This window comes from Lampris incognitus, unplaced genomic scaffold, assembly GCF_029633865.1.
Source record: "Lampris incognitus isolate fLamInc1 unplaced genomic scaffold, fLamInc1.hap2 scaffold_323, whole genome shotgun sequence".
NCBI classification, from domain to species: Eukaryota; Metazoa; Chordata; class Actinopteri; order Lampriformes; family Lampridae; genus Lampris; species Lampris incognitus.
In genome coordinates, this window is record NW_026611281.1 from 1 (window position 1) to 18709 (window position 18709).

The 18709-nt window shown below is 44.1% G+C and overlaps 1 protein-coding gene across 1 annotated transcript in view; it reads right to left on the reverse strand.

Annotated features, from left to right (window-relative positions):
* Positions 1–2773: 2773 nt before the first annotated feature.
* The window catches only part of LOC130133431 (ARF GTPase-activating protein GIT1-like), a 31362-nt gene continuing 15426 nt past the window's right edge, over positions 2774–18709 (reverse strand). Inside the window, exons 12-20 of the mRNA XM_056302013.1 lie at positions 17790–17901; positions 16128–16252; positions 11863–12015; positions 8134–8472; positions 6779–6859; positions 6109–6185; positions 4361–4540; positions 3887–3950; positions 2774–3743 (exon numbers count right to left, since the gene is read on the reverse strand). Coding sequence (XP_056157988.1) covers positions 3528–3743; positions 3887–3950; positions 4361–4540; positions 6109–6185; positions 6779–6859; positions 8134–8472; positions 11863–12015; positions 16128–16252; positions 17790–17901 — 1347 coding nt within the window. The 3' untranslated portion in view covers positions 2774–3527. The remainder of the gene's footprint in view (positions 3744–3886; positions 3951–4360; positions 4541–6108; positions 6186–6778; positions 6860–8133; positions 8473–11862; positions 12016–16127; positions 16253–17789; positions 17902–18709) is intronic.

The window sequence follows — 18709 nt, forward strand, 5'->3', positions numbered from 1 at the left end:
GCGTGCACGCGCGTACATGTGCGTACACAAATGAAAAGCATGATTCCCTGGTTGCAAAAATGTCTTTGAATTCACTATCCATCTCCAAGGAGAGGGCCTGATCGACAAGGGTGCATCTGTGCTTTTTTTTTTGTGGGGGGGGGGAATGTATCTCGTGTCTCCTTTCCTGGTATGTGTTCTATGTGTGGAGAATGCGTTTGACATGGGCAGACTGAAGCATCCAACATTCACACCATCGACCCCTTATTGTCCGCTGAAAGGCAGAAGGGGCCTGACCTTGTGCTTTTCAGCACCCCTTCCACCAATTGAGATGTAGTGCTAAAATCAAAGTGCACTTCAGAGCTTACCCACAACCCCATCCCAAATCAAACCCCTAAATCCGGACCTCTATGTACTTGTGGAGCTGTGTGAACGCCACTTTGCCCAGCCTGTTTGAACATTGTGCGACTACACAGTTAAAGTGAATGAAATCCCCCACCAGCCCCACATTGTTGTTCACAAGATGGGGGATAAATATGAACATAACCCCACTCACAGTCATATTAAGATATCCACAAGTGCACAGGGTCTTTAAATCTAAAGGCTGACTGGAGATGTAGATGGTAGATGGATCCCACCGCCTGAAATCACCTTGACAAACATATAACCCAGAGGTATCAAACCATATGGCACGGGGAGGGGGGGGGCTAAATGTATGCAGGTTTTCATTGCAACCAAACACAAACACTATCTGAAATCAGTAATTAGTCCTCACGCCTCTGGTCCATTCATGCTAATTAATGAAATTCACTGGATGAGAATGTTTTGGCTGGAATGCAACTCTGCACATACATGGCCTGCAATGTAGCCTGACACCTCTGAAATACACAAATATTTCACAAACATAATCCGCACATATAGCTTAACATAAAATATACCATGAAAATATATGTTCATATATATGGCTCTAATCTAGAACGCAGGCAATGATGACTGAATGGGACAAGTGGTTAAATGCTGTTCTACTGGCCCTGTGTGTGTGTGTGTGTGTGTGTGTGTGTGTGTGTGTGTGTGTGTGTGTGTGTGTGTGTGTGTGTGTGTGTGTGTGTGTGTGTGTATTTTAATGTGTGCACATATGTGCTTTCAGCAGACAGTACAACATTACTGTATCTAAGCCAGTCAAACAGGAGATGGTGATGTGCAAAGGCAAATATTATCACAACAGTCTTATGGACATGATTTGTTTGGACACGGAACAGGACAATTTGAGCAACCAATCAACTCCCCCCTATAGGGACATTTGTAATACCAGATGTCAGAATGAAAAAAATGTTGACAGTCAAGAGACCCTTAGTGGTGGAAGTAAAAACATGAATAAAGCTGATGCTGGAAATGGCATTTTGAGATAACAAGGTGGGCTTGATATAGCTTGCCACGCTCGAAATCAAATAAGTAAACCAAAAAAAAAAGACAAAAAAAACAAGGCAAACTAACTCAAGTGCACCTGAGGTGTTTTAAATAATATTAAACCATTTCAAATAAAGATACTATGTCTCTCCCAGATATGTTGTTGAACTGAGATCTAGCTCTTTTGTATGTAATGTAGCCGTCAAACTGGCCAGCTACTTTTAATATGTTGCAGACTGCCTTATCTGGCAGATGCCACAACATGGGATTAAGTCTATATAAATTGAACTGTAACATACCGGTATGCTATAGCAGTTTAATACGTGGCTGAACATTTGATAACATGCATACAACTAATGGCTGCTTGTGTTCAGCTTCACTAGGGGAATCTGCACCCTGGCGCATCCCTGCAATCCCTCTCCCGAGGTTGTTTTTTTTTTTTTAGGCTTGTCGAGTAAATGACATCCTGTTTAAAAGTCCTGGAGCAACATTTCTTCTCATACCAAGCTAGACTGAATGCTGCACTTGATTCTATTGTCTTGCTTGGCACAGCAAATAGAAGTGGGATTGATTCTGAGATGATTCCACTGGTTTTGTCATATATCAGGCAAGTTGTAAGGTAAATCAAGCGCACACAAAACAGCTTAAGGAACGTGAGGGAGCAGTTTGACCCAGGTCCTGTCAGAACGTGCCAAGGGATTTTCAGTCTGACAGAAAATCAAAAACCAACAAGCCCCCACCCAATCTCAAACACATTTCTCACTTTGGCAACTGATCAAGCCCTTGGCCACTGACATATCACAACATGACAGGTACAAAACAAAAATCAATTCTCTCAAAGAAAACACAATTGTCACCCAGAGAAGGAAAGGAGTGTTTGTGAAGTGTTGAGAACCTTTTCACAGGACTTCCTGTGTTTGTATGTGTATTGACTCCAGTCAAACATGCGTCAAGAGTGTACTCCTGGCCATCTCCCTGTTCTACTGTATGAGAATCATATTTGAGACATTGAAATTAACATTAATAAACAGTTAAGTCATGACAGTAAGAAAATCAATAATACAAAAAAAGTCATGATAAACAAACAACAACAATAAATCACAATTATTCCAGTGTTAAGTGTTTTGTTTCTTTAAAAGTCAGTAATTCTTGTCCTCAGAGGTATGACCCAACCGATCTGCATATTCAAAATGAACGCAATAAAAGAGAGAAAGGAAAGTAAAAAGGGAAAACATGCCGAGTCATGCTGTGTACCACCTGGGGGTGGGGTGGGGTTGGGGGCAGTTACATGGAGACCCATCAACTCCGACCAGAAAGTGTCGAAGCCCTCCTGAAGGCCGACTCGGGACGAGTGTCAGAGAGCTGTGGTGGGAAGGTGGGGCGGAGAGGAGAGGTATTAAAGACTCCTCTCTGGTTAAGGACGGATGGAGGGAGGGGCGGCGGTGGCGGCGTAGTTTAAGATGCAGTCCATCCAAGCGCCTCCCACCGCCGTCTCTCGCGGTGCACCTGTTCCCTCCCTGCTGAAGGCCAGGGGAGTGGGGGGTGGAGAGAGGATGGGATGGGGTGAGTGAGAGGTGTGGATAGATAAGAGCTGGACAGTAACTACTCTGTGATACCTTGCTCTAAGTTCTCTGTACATAACCACCGTCGTAACTCAGGTAAGCACGTCACAGTTAAAGCGGTAAATATATCGCTGTTGTTTGATTCCAATGCAGTTTCATTTTTGGGGCGCTGCCGGCTGCGCCTCATGGTGGATCCTTTCGCTCATCCCTTTTCTACTTTCACTTGACTTGAAGCACTAAGAGACCCCCACCCCACCACCCATCATCACTACGTGTTGTGGAACTCCCTTTGGTCTCTCCATCCCTATTTCTCCGCATTCTTGCCATCCGGGCATCCATTCTCCTCATCCATTCTCCTCCTACTATCCTGTTTTCTCAGCCTCCAATCACTACGTTCTTCGTGGTTGTTCTCTGTCAGTCAATCTTCCTTGCCCCATAAAAACAATAAAACCAAAATCATTGGTTTTCTCTCTTCCTCTTGCCCTTGTCCCTACCCATCTCTTGCATTGATCCACAGTCCTTCCCCCATCTCTTTCCTGTTCATCCATCCACCACTCCATCCATCCGTCAATCCCTAAGTCATTGTTTTTTCTCGCGGGTGGTGATGGTGACCAGCTGCTTGGCGGCCTTGGCAATGTCATAGGCGCACTGGATGACTTGCTGGGTGAGGAGCTGGTAGTCCACAGCCGGGGCCCCTGGCTCCGAAGGGGCTGCCTTGCGGCACTCCACCTGCAACCTCGAGGCACTGGAGGCTAGCAAGCGCAGTGAGCAGTGAACCGCATCTAAAGCCGGACGCTGGGGGTGGGGGGTTGGGGGGGGGGCAAAGAAGGAGTCAGGCTCACCTCACATGTAAAATGAATAACATTAGAAGAGAAGTGAAACAGGGAGCCATAAAAAGAGGTAGAGTAGAACAAAAGAGAGTGGGAAAGTAAACTTACTTTGGGGAAGAGTGAGGCCATCTCGGTGACAGCGGCGTGGATCTTTTCAGAACATGGAACAAAGCTTAGGGGGAAGAGGAACAGCTCACTACCAGTGAAGCAATGACCGAGCTCATCACGTTTTTATGAACAGCTATTCACTTATGCACTAGACTACTCCTAATGCACCTTTCATGCAGTCTCTTAACTATGTCCCATTTAATGGTTACTCAGAGTAAGTAAGCACTTGATTTAAACCTGCCTCCACCTAAAAGAGGACAGTGATGGTGGTGTGGAGGGACTGGAGGTGGCAGTGTCACAGTAGAACACTACACCCCTGTTTTACTATTCCTTTAAAAGTATGGACCTTTGGCGCTGCCAAAGCTAAAAAAGATTTTTTTTTTTTAGGATAAACATAAAACCTGTTGAAAATGCAAGGAACTGGGGAACTTAAACAACTTCACTGAACTAAGAAGGCGTCTCTTTCTCTCCTACCTGTCGTGTTTGAACTCCTGCGCTGCTCTCAGGAGCTCCTGGATATTTTTGGTCACCTGCTCTGTCTTCAGTATGACGTCCTCTGTGCAGGGTAAGGTGGGATCTGGCTCCCCCAATTCCCCGACCCCACTACCCACCTCCTCTGACTCTCGGCTGTCCTCCTCGCTGCTGCGGCCCATACTTAAATACACACAGGCACAAATCAAGGGAGGGGACAGAAAGAGGGAAACATACACAGAAGATAATTTTAAATTAACAACTTAAGCCATGGAGGGGAGGTGATAGTTGCAGAAGTAATTTACCGGTTTGAGTGAGAGGATGAGGTAAGACAATCCCTACACACCATCATATGTGTTAAGATTCTTCACAGACAGTCTGCTCTGTAATTCCAATTTAAAAACTCGGCAAAAATGGCCAGAGTCGAGCAATGTATGACTGGAGAGTTAGAAACCGTAATAAACAATTGCCTCAAGCACACAAGACTTGCTGCCACAACTTTGCAGTATCTTACTTGATGTTTTGCACACACACCCCCACAGCCAGGGCTTCTTCCTTGCCATTCTTCTTTAAAGGCCCTTTTTGTGTGACACCTTAGTTTGTTGAGCCATAAACATCATCTTCTGATTCATTCTGAATAACTTTTGTATTAATTTTCGTTGGTTATATTTTGTTGGAACTCACATAGAGAAGGGGCATTTATTATCCTCGTGAATTAATTGAAAACAGGTAATCCAATTTCCACTATTGGAGACCATAAACAAGTGGGATGAGCTGGTAAGGTAGTACTACACCGGAGCACAGTTAGCCTCATAATTAGAAAGTACTACTTTTAAATCTCACAATTTGGGGTTTTAATTATAAGTAAATTTTTGAAAGGTTTTGGACATTTAATTTTGAAATGATGCACATGTTTTGTAGATAAGCTGGGAAAAAAATTCTCTATATATCTTTTTAATTTAGAATCTCACACAATGTCAAAATAGTTTTGGGGGCTGAATATGCTTTCAAGGCACTGAAATGACAAGTATACTAGTATACAGATAGTGTCTCACAAAAAAAAAAAAAGAAAAAAAAATTAAAATTCTAAATGCCCGACATACACACACACCAAATAAATAAATAACAACAAGGGGGTGGGCAGTAAATATGTACCCCTCCACCCCTTTTCTCCCCAGTTGTACTTGGCCAATTACCCGACTCTTCCAAGCCATCCCGGTCACTGCTCCACCCCCTCTGCTGAGACAGTGCACACTACCACATGCCTCCTCCGATACATGTGGAGTCGACAGCTGCTTCTTTTCACCTGACAGTGAGGAGTTTCACCAGTTCCCCCTCCCCCCTGAACAGGCGCCCCAACCAACCAGAGGAGGTGCTAGTGCAGCGACCAGGACACATACTCACATCCCGCTTCCCACCCACAGACACAGCCAATTGTGTCTGTAGAGACACCCGAGCAAGCCAGAGGTAACACAGGGATTCGAACAGACGATCCACTTATTGGTAGGCAACAGAATAGACCGCTATGGTCTATTCTGTTGACCATAACAACGCCAATATGTACTTTTTTTTAAGCAAAATATCAACTGAAGGGAAAAATCAACTATTAACTGAAAATGAAAAAAAAAAACATGACTCTGAAATCAGAGGGAGAGAAACAGGGACAGTAACAGAGAGATATAAATCAACGGGACAGGGCATTCAGTGTAAATACAAGTATATACAAATATCCATCATTCCACGAGTCTGACCTTAGTGAGAGATCATATGTCTGCGTGTTGTCGTAGTCGCTGTCTGTGCCACTGCCGTGCTTCTCCGCTTTAGGGACCTGAACAGAGACCCACAATAACATGCTGCATTACTACACACCCATTCACTTAGCAAAGCCTCCTGTCCTGTGTGAGCCCATGGAGCTTAATGAATACAACATAACACTCTCAGGGATTAGGGGCTTCCAACAATGCCATTAAACAGATTCTCTAAAAGTCATATAGAGTGCTTTAAAAAAAAAAAGGAAAAAAAAGCCTCTACCAAATGTCATATGAAAAATTGTTTGCCTCTTAGTCTCTCACAGAGGTTTTTCTGTGAATAAAAAAAATTCTTGACAATGCAGTTGTTTTTTGAAAAGGCATTTTTTGATATTAAAAAAAACTAATTCATAGTGAATTCAGGATAAATTCAGAGCAAGTTAAAAGACTGAGGGCTTTATCCAAGAATTAGTCTGATTTGGCAAGAACTGCACTTATGGTATGTGCTACAGGAAAACTGCAAGCTATTATAATATCTTGGGGGCCATAGATGATTCGATAAAAGAATCAAAATCAAACCACACACATGAAAAACAGTTTGCTAAAGTCAGAGTGGAGGGCCAAGAAGACTAAAAGACATCAGTCTAAAAACGGCATGAGTATGAGAACCCACCATGTATCTGCCCATCTCCACAGAACTGGATAGATGCTGGCCCCCGTAGGGCGCTGGGCCCCCAGTACCACCCTTCCTCACCTGGAGAGAAAGGGATAGAGATTAAAGGAAAGTGATAGAGGGGGAGAGAGAGCGATAAAAGAAACAAGAGATGGAAAGGAGAGGGCAGTAACGTGAGGCAGAGAGATAGAGGGTGAAAGACAAAGGTTTGGCAAAAGGACAGGAAAACAAGAACAAGCCAAGACAGCAGGGCTGGCTCAAATCAAGAGTTTGCTGAACATCCCCACCAAGACTGTCTCTCCATCAGAAACTAACTGAACAACAATCTCAACCAAACTTGGTGATATGCTTATGTAAAGCTAAAAATCACCACAAAAAATTTCAAAAGTCTACATTTATAAAATGTTACTGGGCTGTAAGAGAAGAGGAAATAATTAGCATAAGTGCTGCACTGTCAGTTGCATATCAGGATAGTCTGGCAGACAGATGGATATAATGCTTAAATCCAGTGGATGCACAGCTGCACTGCAGTGATCGAGAGAAAGACAAGTAACGAGAGACAGATAGAGAAGACAGACAAATAGGTAAGCCTCTGTGTATAGAGATGGCAAGTTGGAGATTGCTATAGAGTGGTGTCAAGTGTATATATCTGTGTATCAAGCAAGTAGTGGCAAAGGTGCATTACCTGTATTGTCATGAGTTTCTCATTATGAGCAGTGAAAGTCTGCATAATGTGTTGTTAGGGGCGGGAAGTGTGTCTCACTTTGGTAGGTAAGCAACTCTCATGTGGAAGCACAACTCTCGTGTGTGTGTGTGTGTGTGTGTGTGTGTGTGTGTGTGTGTGTGTGTGTGTGTGTGTGTGTGTGTGTGTGTGTACGTGCGGGACTATGTATAAGGTACTGCAGAGGCTCCCACCGTGCAGAGGTCCAGCTGTGGCAGAGGACAGGAGAGCAAGCTGGAGGTCAAAAACCAGGCTGAAGAGTTAAGGTTAGAAAGTGTAGAGCAGGCTGGAGAGCAGTGCATGAGAGGCGGCTCTGGTTAACAGACCAGCCAAGACAATCCCTATTTTCCCTTCTTTCCATATCAAGTCATACTCATGCACAACCCCTTCATTGATCTAAAAGCATAGGATGTCTTGGCGTTCTTGTACATGGCAAATTCTACACTTTGAAATCGATGCAGGGCCCATGCACCACTGGACATTTTAAAGAGAAGGATGGGGGCTCGAGATGCAGGTAAGAGAAACAAAGGGGAAAAAGAGACAAGGATTGGGGTACTGCCCATCCATCAGGCCACAGAGCACCCAACAAGGGGCCAGCAAAGGTCAGGAGGAGGGGGCAGAGCTTCTAACTTACGCTGGGTGTGTTGAGGGGCTGCAGGCGGTCTGCCAGGGAGTCCAGGGCTAGGGGGCTGTGGGCCTTTGGGCCTGGGGCTGCCCCGGGCTCGTACATGGAGAAGGCCTGGCGGTCCCTCCGGTGGGGGTGAGAGTAGGGGGCCATGGAGGAGGGCACAGAGAGCCCTGGGGGTTCCCCACCTGGCCCCAGCCCTCCCATCCTTCCTCCTGCTACTCCTCCTCTCATCCCGCCCCCTGCCCAATGGCCTCCTCCGCCAGGTCCCCCTACCCCATGGCCAGCCACCCCCCCAGCCTGCTGGCCCCCCCGCAGCACACTGTTCTCCGTCTGCATCCGTGTGATCTACGGGGAGAGGAGGGTGGAGGGGTGAGGGGGCAGAGAGGGATGAAAGGATGAAGGGAGGGGGAGCAGGGAAGGAGGGATGGACATGGGGAAGTTAAAGGGGGGAAGGGGTAGGTGTCAACTGAATGGTCAAAGATAAGCATCCACATACACAAAGCTTTAATATTACATGTACTGGGGAGGGGAATGTGCAGTAAAGGCACTCCACTAGGGAACATGCTGAGTTAGGGCTGAGGGAAGGCTACATACATACCTAGTTTGCTGGGGGTGGCGGGTGGGGGTTGGATGGGGGTGGATTAGTGGGGTGGCTCATCTGCACTGAAACACTTGTCTTCATGTTAAAAAAATAATTACCATTAAATCTCTGTACTGATTCTTCTGGTTACACTGTCATTTATTGTATCTGTACCTTTCCTGCACAAGTGTGTGTGTGTGTGTCTGTGTACAGGCATATGTTTGACCGTCCATCTCTAATCTAGAGCTAATAAACAACAAAGGGTAATGTAGTTACACAATGGTCAGATGCTCATGAATACAGTGGAAAAGTAATGATGAAACAGTTGGAGGGACACAAGTGGGACAACATGGAACAACAGACGAGCATTAGGAACCAAAAAAATAAAACTAAGCCAAAGTGGGAGCCAGAAATTGTTGGTTCCACTGACTCACATGAGGCTGACAACTCGTCAATGTAGTCACCGAAGAAGTGTCAACAAATACAACATATGATGTACACAGCAGGAGAGGGAAAAAAAATCTGTTATGGGAACATATCACCTTACAAAGATATTAAAATATCTGTCAGTCTCTCCATCACCCTACTTTCCCTGTCTCAATCAACTCTTTTTTACCCTCCTATCATTTCATTTTCCATTCATCTTCTACACTATATGGACAAAATTATTGGGACACCTGGCCATTACACCTACAGGAGCTTTTATGACATCCCATTCTATAAATCCATAGGCATTAACATGGAGTTGGTCCCCCCTTTGCAGCTATAACAGCTTCCACTCTTCTGGGAAGGCTTTCCACAAGACTTTGGAGTGTGTTTGTGGGAATTTTTGCCCATTCATCCAGAATAGCATTTGTGAGGTCCGGCATTGATGTTGGACAAGAAGACCTGGCTCACAACCGCCATTCTAGTTCATCCCAAAGGTGTTCGATGGGGTTGACATCAGGGCTCTGTGCGGGCCAGTCAAGTTCTTCAACACCAAACTCACTCAACCATGTCTTAATGGATCTTGCTTTGTGTACTGGCGCACAGTCATGCTGGAACAGAAAAGGGCTCTCCCCAAACTGTTCCCACAAAGCTGGAAGCATAGAATTGTCCAAAATGTCTTGGTATACTAAAGCATTAAGATTTCCCTTCACTGGACCTAAGAGGCCTAGCCCAACCCCTGAAAAACAACCTCATACCATTAGCCCTCCTCCACCAAACTTTACAGTTGGCACAATGCAGTCAGGCAGGTAACGTTCTCCTGGCATCCGCCAAACCCAGAATTGTCCATCAGACTGTCAGACATAGAAACGTGATTCATCACTCCACAGAACACGTTTCCATTGCTCCAGAGTCCAGTGGCAGCGTGCTTTACACCACTCCATCCGATGCTTGACATTGTGCTTGGTGATGTAAGGCTTGCATGCAGCTGCTCGGCCATGGACACCCATTCCTGAAGCTCCCGGCACACAGCTTTTGTGCTGATGTTAATGCCAGGGGAAGTTTGGAACTCTTCAGTTATTGAGTCAACAGAGCACTGGCGACTTTTACACACAATGCACCTCAGCACTCGTTGACCCTGCTGTGTGACTTTACATGGTCTGCCACTTTGTGGCTGAGTTGCTGTTGTTCCTAAACGCTTCCACTTTTCAATAATACCACTTACAGTTGACCGTGGAATATCTAGCATGGAAGAAATTTCACGAACTGACTTATTGCAAAGGCATCCTATGGCAGTACCATTTCACAAATGTTTGTAAATGCAGACTGCATGGCTAGCTGCTTGATTTTATACACCTGTGGCAATGGGTCTGAATGAAACACCTGAATTCAATGAATAAGAGGTGTGTCCCAATACTTTTGTACATATATACCCCTTTCACACTGGCCAAAAAACCCGCTAATATCTGCCTTTGGTCAATGTAAAAAGCCGGATGTTAGCGGGGTTTTTTGGCCAGTGTGAAAGGGGTAATAGTGTGTATCTTCTACCAGTCTCCCATCTGATTTCACATCCCAAAACCTCCTCCATTTCTTATTTTTGCACTTGCACCTCGAATATCTTTAAAGATGAATAAAAAGTTAACATCCATCACATTCCCCATCATTTTGATATTATATTAGTCAACTATGGCAGTCTGGAGATCAGAGCATCAGACACCTACTAAGCCTAATAAATCATTTTACTGTTATTAGAGTAATGCTAATAATAATCACTACATTTATATAGCACTTTTCTAGACACCCAAAGCACTTCACATTGAAGGGGGTAACTTATTTCAACCGCCACCAATGTGAAGCATGGCAGCCATTTTGCACCAGAACACTCACCTCACATCAGCTTGAGGTGGAGAGGGAGGAGTCATTGAGCCAATTACATAGAGAGATGATTAGGTGGCCAGATGGAGAGCATCGGGTTGGAAATTTTGCCAGGATACCAGGGGACCCCCTCCTCTTTGCGATAACTGGCATGGAATCTTTAATGACCACAGTGAGTCAGGACCCTGATTTAACGTCTCATCCTAAGGACGGCATCTCCAACAGCACAGTGTCCCTGTCACTGCTCTGGGGTATTGGGATTTGATATTTGATGTTTTTTTTTTATTAGGAGCAGAGAGAAGACTGCCCCCTAACACGACTTTCGGCAGCAACTCATGATTTCCTGGGAGGTCTCTCATCCAAGTACTAGCCAAGCCCATACCAGCTTAGCTTCTGTCATTTGGCAGAGCCAGGGTACATGTTGGTATGGCTGCCAGCAAATGTAATACTTTGACCACAAGACAAGTATTCTTTACTATGCACCCACCCAGAATGTATTCAGCGCCTTTTTCCAAGGAAACATAAGCCAGACGGATGGTTTCCAATTTTGGAGGTGAAATCCAGGCTGGCTACCGTTACTCTACTCACTGTTATTACTCTCTCCTATTTTCCTGTTGCTTTGCATTGAATACTATTATTGGGAAGGAAAGGCTTTGAAATAATCTCTTTTTAAGAAACAAAAACCTCTTGTGCTAATCATCTTCTCCTTTGTGTGCCTTCCTTTCCTTCGACCTCTTCTCTCACAAAAGCTCTGATCCATTCATTCTCCCTGCACTTTTCTAAGACTGTTGTTGGTTTCCAACAGTTGTTTGACCTTTGGACCATCTTTTGCTGCACACACCCCCACCCCCTACCTCTTTCTGGAGTCGACGGAGCTCCTCGCTGAGGTTGTTGTTGACCTTCATTAGCTGCTGGACCTTTGCTTCTGAGGAGGCTAGGGCCTTTTTGACCTCCAAGTACTCCTGCAGGGTAATTGGGCCATCTGACAGGTCAGATGAGTCCATACTCTGGATAGTTAGACAGAATGGTAGACAGGCAAAAAAGATTGAGAGAAAATTAGATCCACAAAAAAAAAAAAAAAAAAACTCACACTTTGAAACTTGTCGTTTTTCTGATGATGTGTGATTAATGCCTTATAAAGACCATATAAGGATAACTGATTTTAAGCGCCATCTGCTGAAAAGAGAAAAAAAATGATTTGGAGGAATTTGAACTATTAAGGTGTTACCTATAAATTGGGACATGCCACCTTATAAAGGACCTAAAAAAGCAAAAAGTAAGCTTCACAAGTTCAAAAATCAATGTGCTGCAGTCAGAACTGACATAAAAGAAATATTAAGGTTTTTTTAAAACTGTAACATAACAAAACAAATTCTCACTAGTTCCTGCTATTTGAGAGAGCAATGGGTCAAAAGTTTTGTCTCTATTAGATAGGTTTGCTTTACCCCTATATCTATCTGCACTAATAATTGAAAGGATTTTCTAAGAACTGATAAAAAGGATTATTTTCAAGAATGAGGTCTTGTTGGTTTCAATTCATCTAAGCAACTGAGAGACACACACACACACACACACACACACACACACACACACAAACAAGGAAAAGAGAGTGAGTGTGTCTGAGTACATTTGCACCTCTGAGTGTAATAAGATTCATTAAGATGTGCGTGCGCACGCGTGTGTGGGTGTGTGTATGATTGATTTGCTTATGAGACAGTGTCAGTTTACTTTTTTTTTTGTTAAAAAAACCAACAAAAAAAAAAAACAGAAAAATTCACCTATGTTTAATTGTATGACTACATTGTGTTCAACACCATCATCCCAGACATCCTCCACTCCAAACTCACCCAGCTCACTGTACCAGCCCCCATCTGCCAGTGGATTAAAAACATCCTGACAGACAGGAGGTAGCTGGTGCGGCTGGAGGGTGAAAAAAAAAAAATCACATCCAGCACCCGGATAATCAGCACCAGCACCCCAATGGGATATGTGCTCTCCCCTCTACTCTTCTCCCTCTACACATATGACTGCACCTCAGGTGACCCATCTGATAAACTCCTGAAGTTTGCGGATGACACAACCATCACTGGCCTTATCCGAGATGGTGACGAGTCTGCATATAGATGGGAGGTTGATCAGCTGGCCCTCTGGTGCGGCCATAACAACCTGGAGCTGAACATGTGCAAAACAGTGGAGATGACAGTGGACTTCCGGAGGAGCCCCCCCCACCATATTCAAGAGCATGGTATCTACTGTGAAAACCTTCAGATTTCTGGGTTCCAGGACCTAAGGTGGGCATCGAACATAGACACAATCAAAAAGGCCCAGCAGAGGAAGTACTTTCTCCACCAGCTCAAGAAATTCAACCTGTCTCAGGAACTGTTGATTCAGGTCTACACTGCAATAATCCAGTATATCCTCTGCATATCCATCACCGTCTGGTTTTGTTTGGCCAACAAACAGGACAGGGACAGACTACAATGGACAGTTAAATCTGCAGAGAAAATCATTGATGCCAACTTGCCCTCCACTCAGGACTTATACACCTCCAGACTCAGGAAACAGGCAGGCAACATCACTACAGACCCATCACACCCCGGTCACAACCTGTTCCAACTCCTCCCCTCTGGCAGGCGCTACAGAGCACTGTACCCCAAAACAACCAGATATAAAAACAGTTTCTTTCTGCGGGCTGTCATTCAAATGAACGCTTAACACTGTCAAATAAATCCAACCATTTTGTATATATTGTACTGTACAGTGTATACTGGTACGCTCTATCATGTCCATCTACCTCAGGCATGTATGTAAGTAACCTGCTAACATCTATTTCAGCATCTCTGATATAGTATTCTCTGCAACACCGCACCTTATCACCTCTTATTTCGCCTGTATAAGTCAATCCTTGTGTATATATCAGAAGATTGTTGTTATTCTATGTTAAGTACACTGAGAGAGCCACAAAACCAGAGTAAAAGTCCATGTTTGTGCAAACCTACATGGCCACTAAACATGATTCTGACATAAAAACAATGTTAAGATTAATAGATAATTGATGAATGAAAAAAGTTTCTCAAATGGACCATGTAAACACTTCATAAACAAACTCATGCATACTTATTGATACAGGAAGCCTGATGTTCTCATGTTTTGTCAAAAATAATCCATTGGAGGCAAAACATGACAATCCATGGTTTTTCAAATTTAGGCTCAGAGAATGAAAATGGTCATACAACAGACCCGCTTCTAGTGGATTCCCCACACAGCTAGCAGAAACTAAGCCAAAGCCTTGGCACCCGAGAGCAGCCATGCTTAAAAAACTTTGGTATAAGCTGATACCGTCTCTCTAACTGGCGCAGTGTTTAATTTGTAGCAATATAATTCAGATAGAGCGGAAGGACAGGAGGCAGAGCTGGAGGAGGCAGAGTTGAAGATGCTAAGATTTTCATTGGGAGTGACAAAGAAGGACAGAATTAGGAACAATTATATGAGAGGGACAACTCAGGTTGGACGGTTTGGAGACAAAGCAAGAAAGGCAAGATTGATCTTGCCTCTCTTGCTTTGTCTTTAATATGTTTTTAATATCCTCCACACATGTCCAAGCCTCTTGGACATGTGTGGAGGAGAGATGCTGGGTATTTTGGGAGGAGGATGCTGAATATGGAGCTGACAGGGAAGAGGAAAACCAAAGAGGAGGTTTATGGGTGTGGTGAGGGAGGACATGCAGGTAGCTGGTGTGACAGAGGAAGATGCAGAGGACAGGAAGAGATGGAAATGGATGATTCGCTGTGGTGACCCCTAACGGGAATAGCTGAAAGTAGTAGTAGTAGTAGTAGTAGTAGTAGTAGTAGTAGTAGTAGTAGTAGAGATAATTCAGATAGAGCGGGAATTGGTGCCTTTTTTGAGCTTGGCAGAGACAGAGCTGAGCATTGTGTGGGACTCTGTGGGAGGTAGCATGTTCACCTGCATTCTAGAGGCCAGTGTCTCAATGAATCACACAAACTTTCTTTCAGTAACACACATATAAACAATGGAGCCTTAGTTCTTCATTTCCATACCACACCACCACCCCCAATCTGCCATGCACGCACGCGCACGTGCACACGCACACACACACACACACACACACACACACACACACGCACACACACACAAACGCACACACACACACCCCTCTGGAGATGTGCTCGGACAGTTTTTCTCGCACTCTCTACCACTCCCTAAAATGTATCCTATAAACACTATAAACACTCTGCTCAACTGTTGTCATTTTTAATCGAGCCACCACTTCTTCTGCTTACTGTCTCACTTAGTTATCTCTGTAGTTCTCTCTTTATTATACTATCCTTTTATACCTCCTCTTCCTCATGTATTTCTCTGATTAATAAATACTTCACCCGTTTTTACTACCTAACATATCTGATGCAGTATAGTGTCATGTGTTGCCAGTTTCTGGCTGCTCTGAGCCCAAGCGTCTGACAAGGTCACAAGCACAGTTGGTGAATGAATGGATGCACAACTGGAATGCCTAGCACTAGGACTGTCAATGCTCTACCCACTGAGATGCACGAGTACCCAGGAAAATAGGTTTATAACGGATTTAGCTTTGAAATTTTCTACCACTCACTCAATCCATCTCTTACTTTTCTTTCCATTCCCTCTTCCCTTCTCTCAAACCACTCTCTCTTTCTCTCTCTCACTTTGAACAATGCCTCCCTTAGTGGGTCCCAGAATAGCTGTTGATGTCACTCGGGAGCTATGTGCCTCTCCCGACTGCAGCCACTCCCAGCAAAGCATGCTGGGACAGGCAGGCGAAGGGAAAAGAAGATGATACCTTTTGTAGTTGTTGCTACTGCAGCATCTCAAAGCACTGGAGAGGCTTACTGAAATGTAGAGCTTGTGTGAACCTCCTGTCTTATGAAAGCAGTCAGTTTCCTTTGGCAGTTGAACTCTTAAGTCTTGTGCATTTGTGATTAACTATGTGCAAAAATGCAGAAGTGACTGTGGCATTGCCCTGTTCTTAATCTGAGTGATAGGCTATATGGTATCTTGACTTGGCTGCTGGCATGTATATCATTTTTTCTGTGCATCAAGTTTGAGTGTCTGTGACTTTGCATACCTTGGCACGGTTGTTTCGCTGTGTGTTGTTGTTGTTCTGGGTAGTCAGCTCACTGTCCGTGTCTTCATCAGAAGCTACACTGTCATAGTCATGCTGGTCATCATCGATGCCCAGGTCTGACGGATCTGAATGGATGAAAGAATGTGATTAATACAGACAACCTTACACCAACTAGTCAATCCATCTCCTGCTTTTCTCTCTTGTCTTTTTCTTAGGGAAATCCTGGTTGATAAGCTAATGAGTTTTACTATGGCAATAATATCCCACAGGGTGCACCTGTGATCACGGAGTAGATGGTGATGCAGTATTATGGGGAGCACTGACATCTCACCAATCCCAAAAAAGAATTCACCATTGGGATATCATGGCTTTGATGCAATAACTTCCGATATGTGCAGAAACTGAAAAGGGAAAAATATAAAATGATGTAGCTACCTGTATTACAATATCAGAAAGGGTGAACATTTTTGTACGCACTGATGAAAGCTGTTAACAACCACCAAACCAACCCTCACTTGTCAAAGAGAGCCCTTTCTTTTTAAAAAGCCAATGCCATGGCATGGGACCAACAGCCAATCAAGAGATTGACAAGGAAGGGCACAGAAAATCCCTTTCTAATGTGAAATGTGAGCGCTTCAGATGCCTGACCACCCACTGACTTCAAGCCTGATGGACTACATTCTGCCAGGACAAACAGTTTTACAAGCGTTGTGCACACCTGCCAGATTATGGCTCACCAAACAGACATATGACATCATGTGACTCGAGCATGGTGAACGTTGCTCGTGTTGTGGCCCAGGAGAAAACTGAAAACTGCCCATTGACAGGTTTTTCGTTTTATCAATAATTATGTAATGATGAAAGCCAAAGTTATCACTTATAAAATGTTTGCCAACACCTTTTTTCCCAGTCTAGATAAAGTCACTGCAGCATCTTTTCCTTTGTGCAAGCTAAAAAAAAGTTTTTATAGACTCAAACCTAAATTATTAAAATAAATACACAATATAACACACAGGGACAAGCTTTAACAACAAATATATACATAATATATACGTATATATAAATGTTACACAAGCAGACAAAGTTTTGTGAATCTACTTAGCATCAGATGATAGCACCATTACTGACTAATATCGCTCTTAATATAAAACTGAATGAATTCTATTCTCTGTAACACTTTCTGTCTCACCTTGATGTGGATGTAAAAGCTGTTGGTCATGTCCTCCCTCTCCATCTTTTTTTTTTTAATAGTCTTACCATTATATCCCTATCATCCATTAACCCACATATCTCCCTCTCGCACCCATTAGGATCAGTCAGGCTTCCCCTGTCGTCTCCAACCCCCTCCCTGCAGGGGTTTAGTGGAGCCCGGTTGTCTCATCTTCTCTTCATCTTCCCTCCGGTTTTCCCGCTCTCCCACTCTCTGTAATTTCCTCTTTCTTCTTTAGCCTCTCTTATTCGATTTCTTTCAAGCACTACACCTATTCATCTGTTCATTCATCACCTACCTTTCTGACGAGACTCTCCTAACTGCCTTCATTCCTCTCACAATCTTTCATTACAGCCTCCATTTGTCCCTCCACGTTCAAGTCTTCTAATCATCTCTCACTCATCCTCCAACTTCCCTAACTTTCAGTCCCCAGTCGCTGCCCTGCATCTCACCCGTTGGGCTGCTGAGGCCTTTCCCCTGCTGTCTCCTCTTGGCGTCGCTCAGGATGTCGATGATAAGTGTGGCAAACTCTCGAGCATTAAAACGAGCAAGCTTCTGCCGACCCTGGTGTGTGTGTGGGGGGTGAGTGTAGTGAGAGAAGACAGAGAGTAACAGGAAGAGAGGTTCAGAGAGACATGGGGAGAAGGAGAAAACAAGAGACATTACACACAATTTATATGAACACACACACACAATTAAACCAAGATTAATGATAACACAAAACACACACAAATCCCAAGTTTAGTAAAGTATTTCAAGTACTATCATAAGTGCTATGGTTATGTCAATAAGACCTAACGTCATCAGTTCCCTGTCTCTTCGATTGCTCCTGGGCTAGTGCTGTGGTCAAAAGTCTTGTGCTGTGGAAAAACCCAGTCATACTGAGTGAGCACACATGCACACTCAAACACACGCACCCTCAAGATATACACGAATACAATAGTATGCGCTTACAGATGCACAACAATTGTATATACCGGCACACACTCCAAACAATGAACCATACAATTAGAGTAGCCTGCTTGTGTTGACCTAAGAGATTAAAAATGTCAATTTTCATCCAAGATCTGAACTCTGTGGAACTGCATGTCTATTCATAATGCTGTGCTTTGTTTAAGGAGAACAAAATAGTCAGTCCTGACCACAGTGAACTGCAGCCAACGAGGGAAGAGTCAACGTGGCGCTGGAATGGTTTCGCTGTGTGTGCTTATGTGTGGGTTAAGGTCAATGTTTACACTAATGAGCCAAACAGCTAAGGGTGAAGTATGTGAGAGGACATATGGGATTTCTCACTCACACACACGCACGCGTGCGCGCACACACACGCACATGGTGAGATTTGTGACTTCACAGGGGAGAGAAAAACATAAGA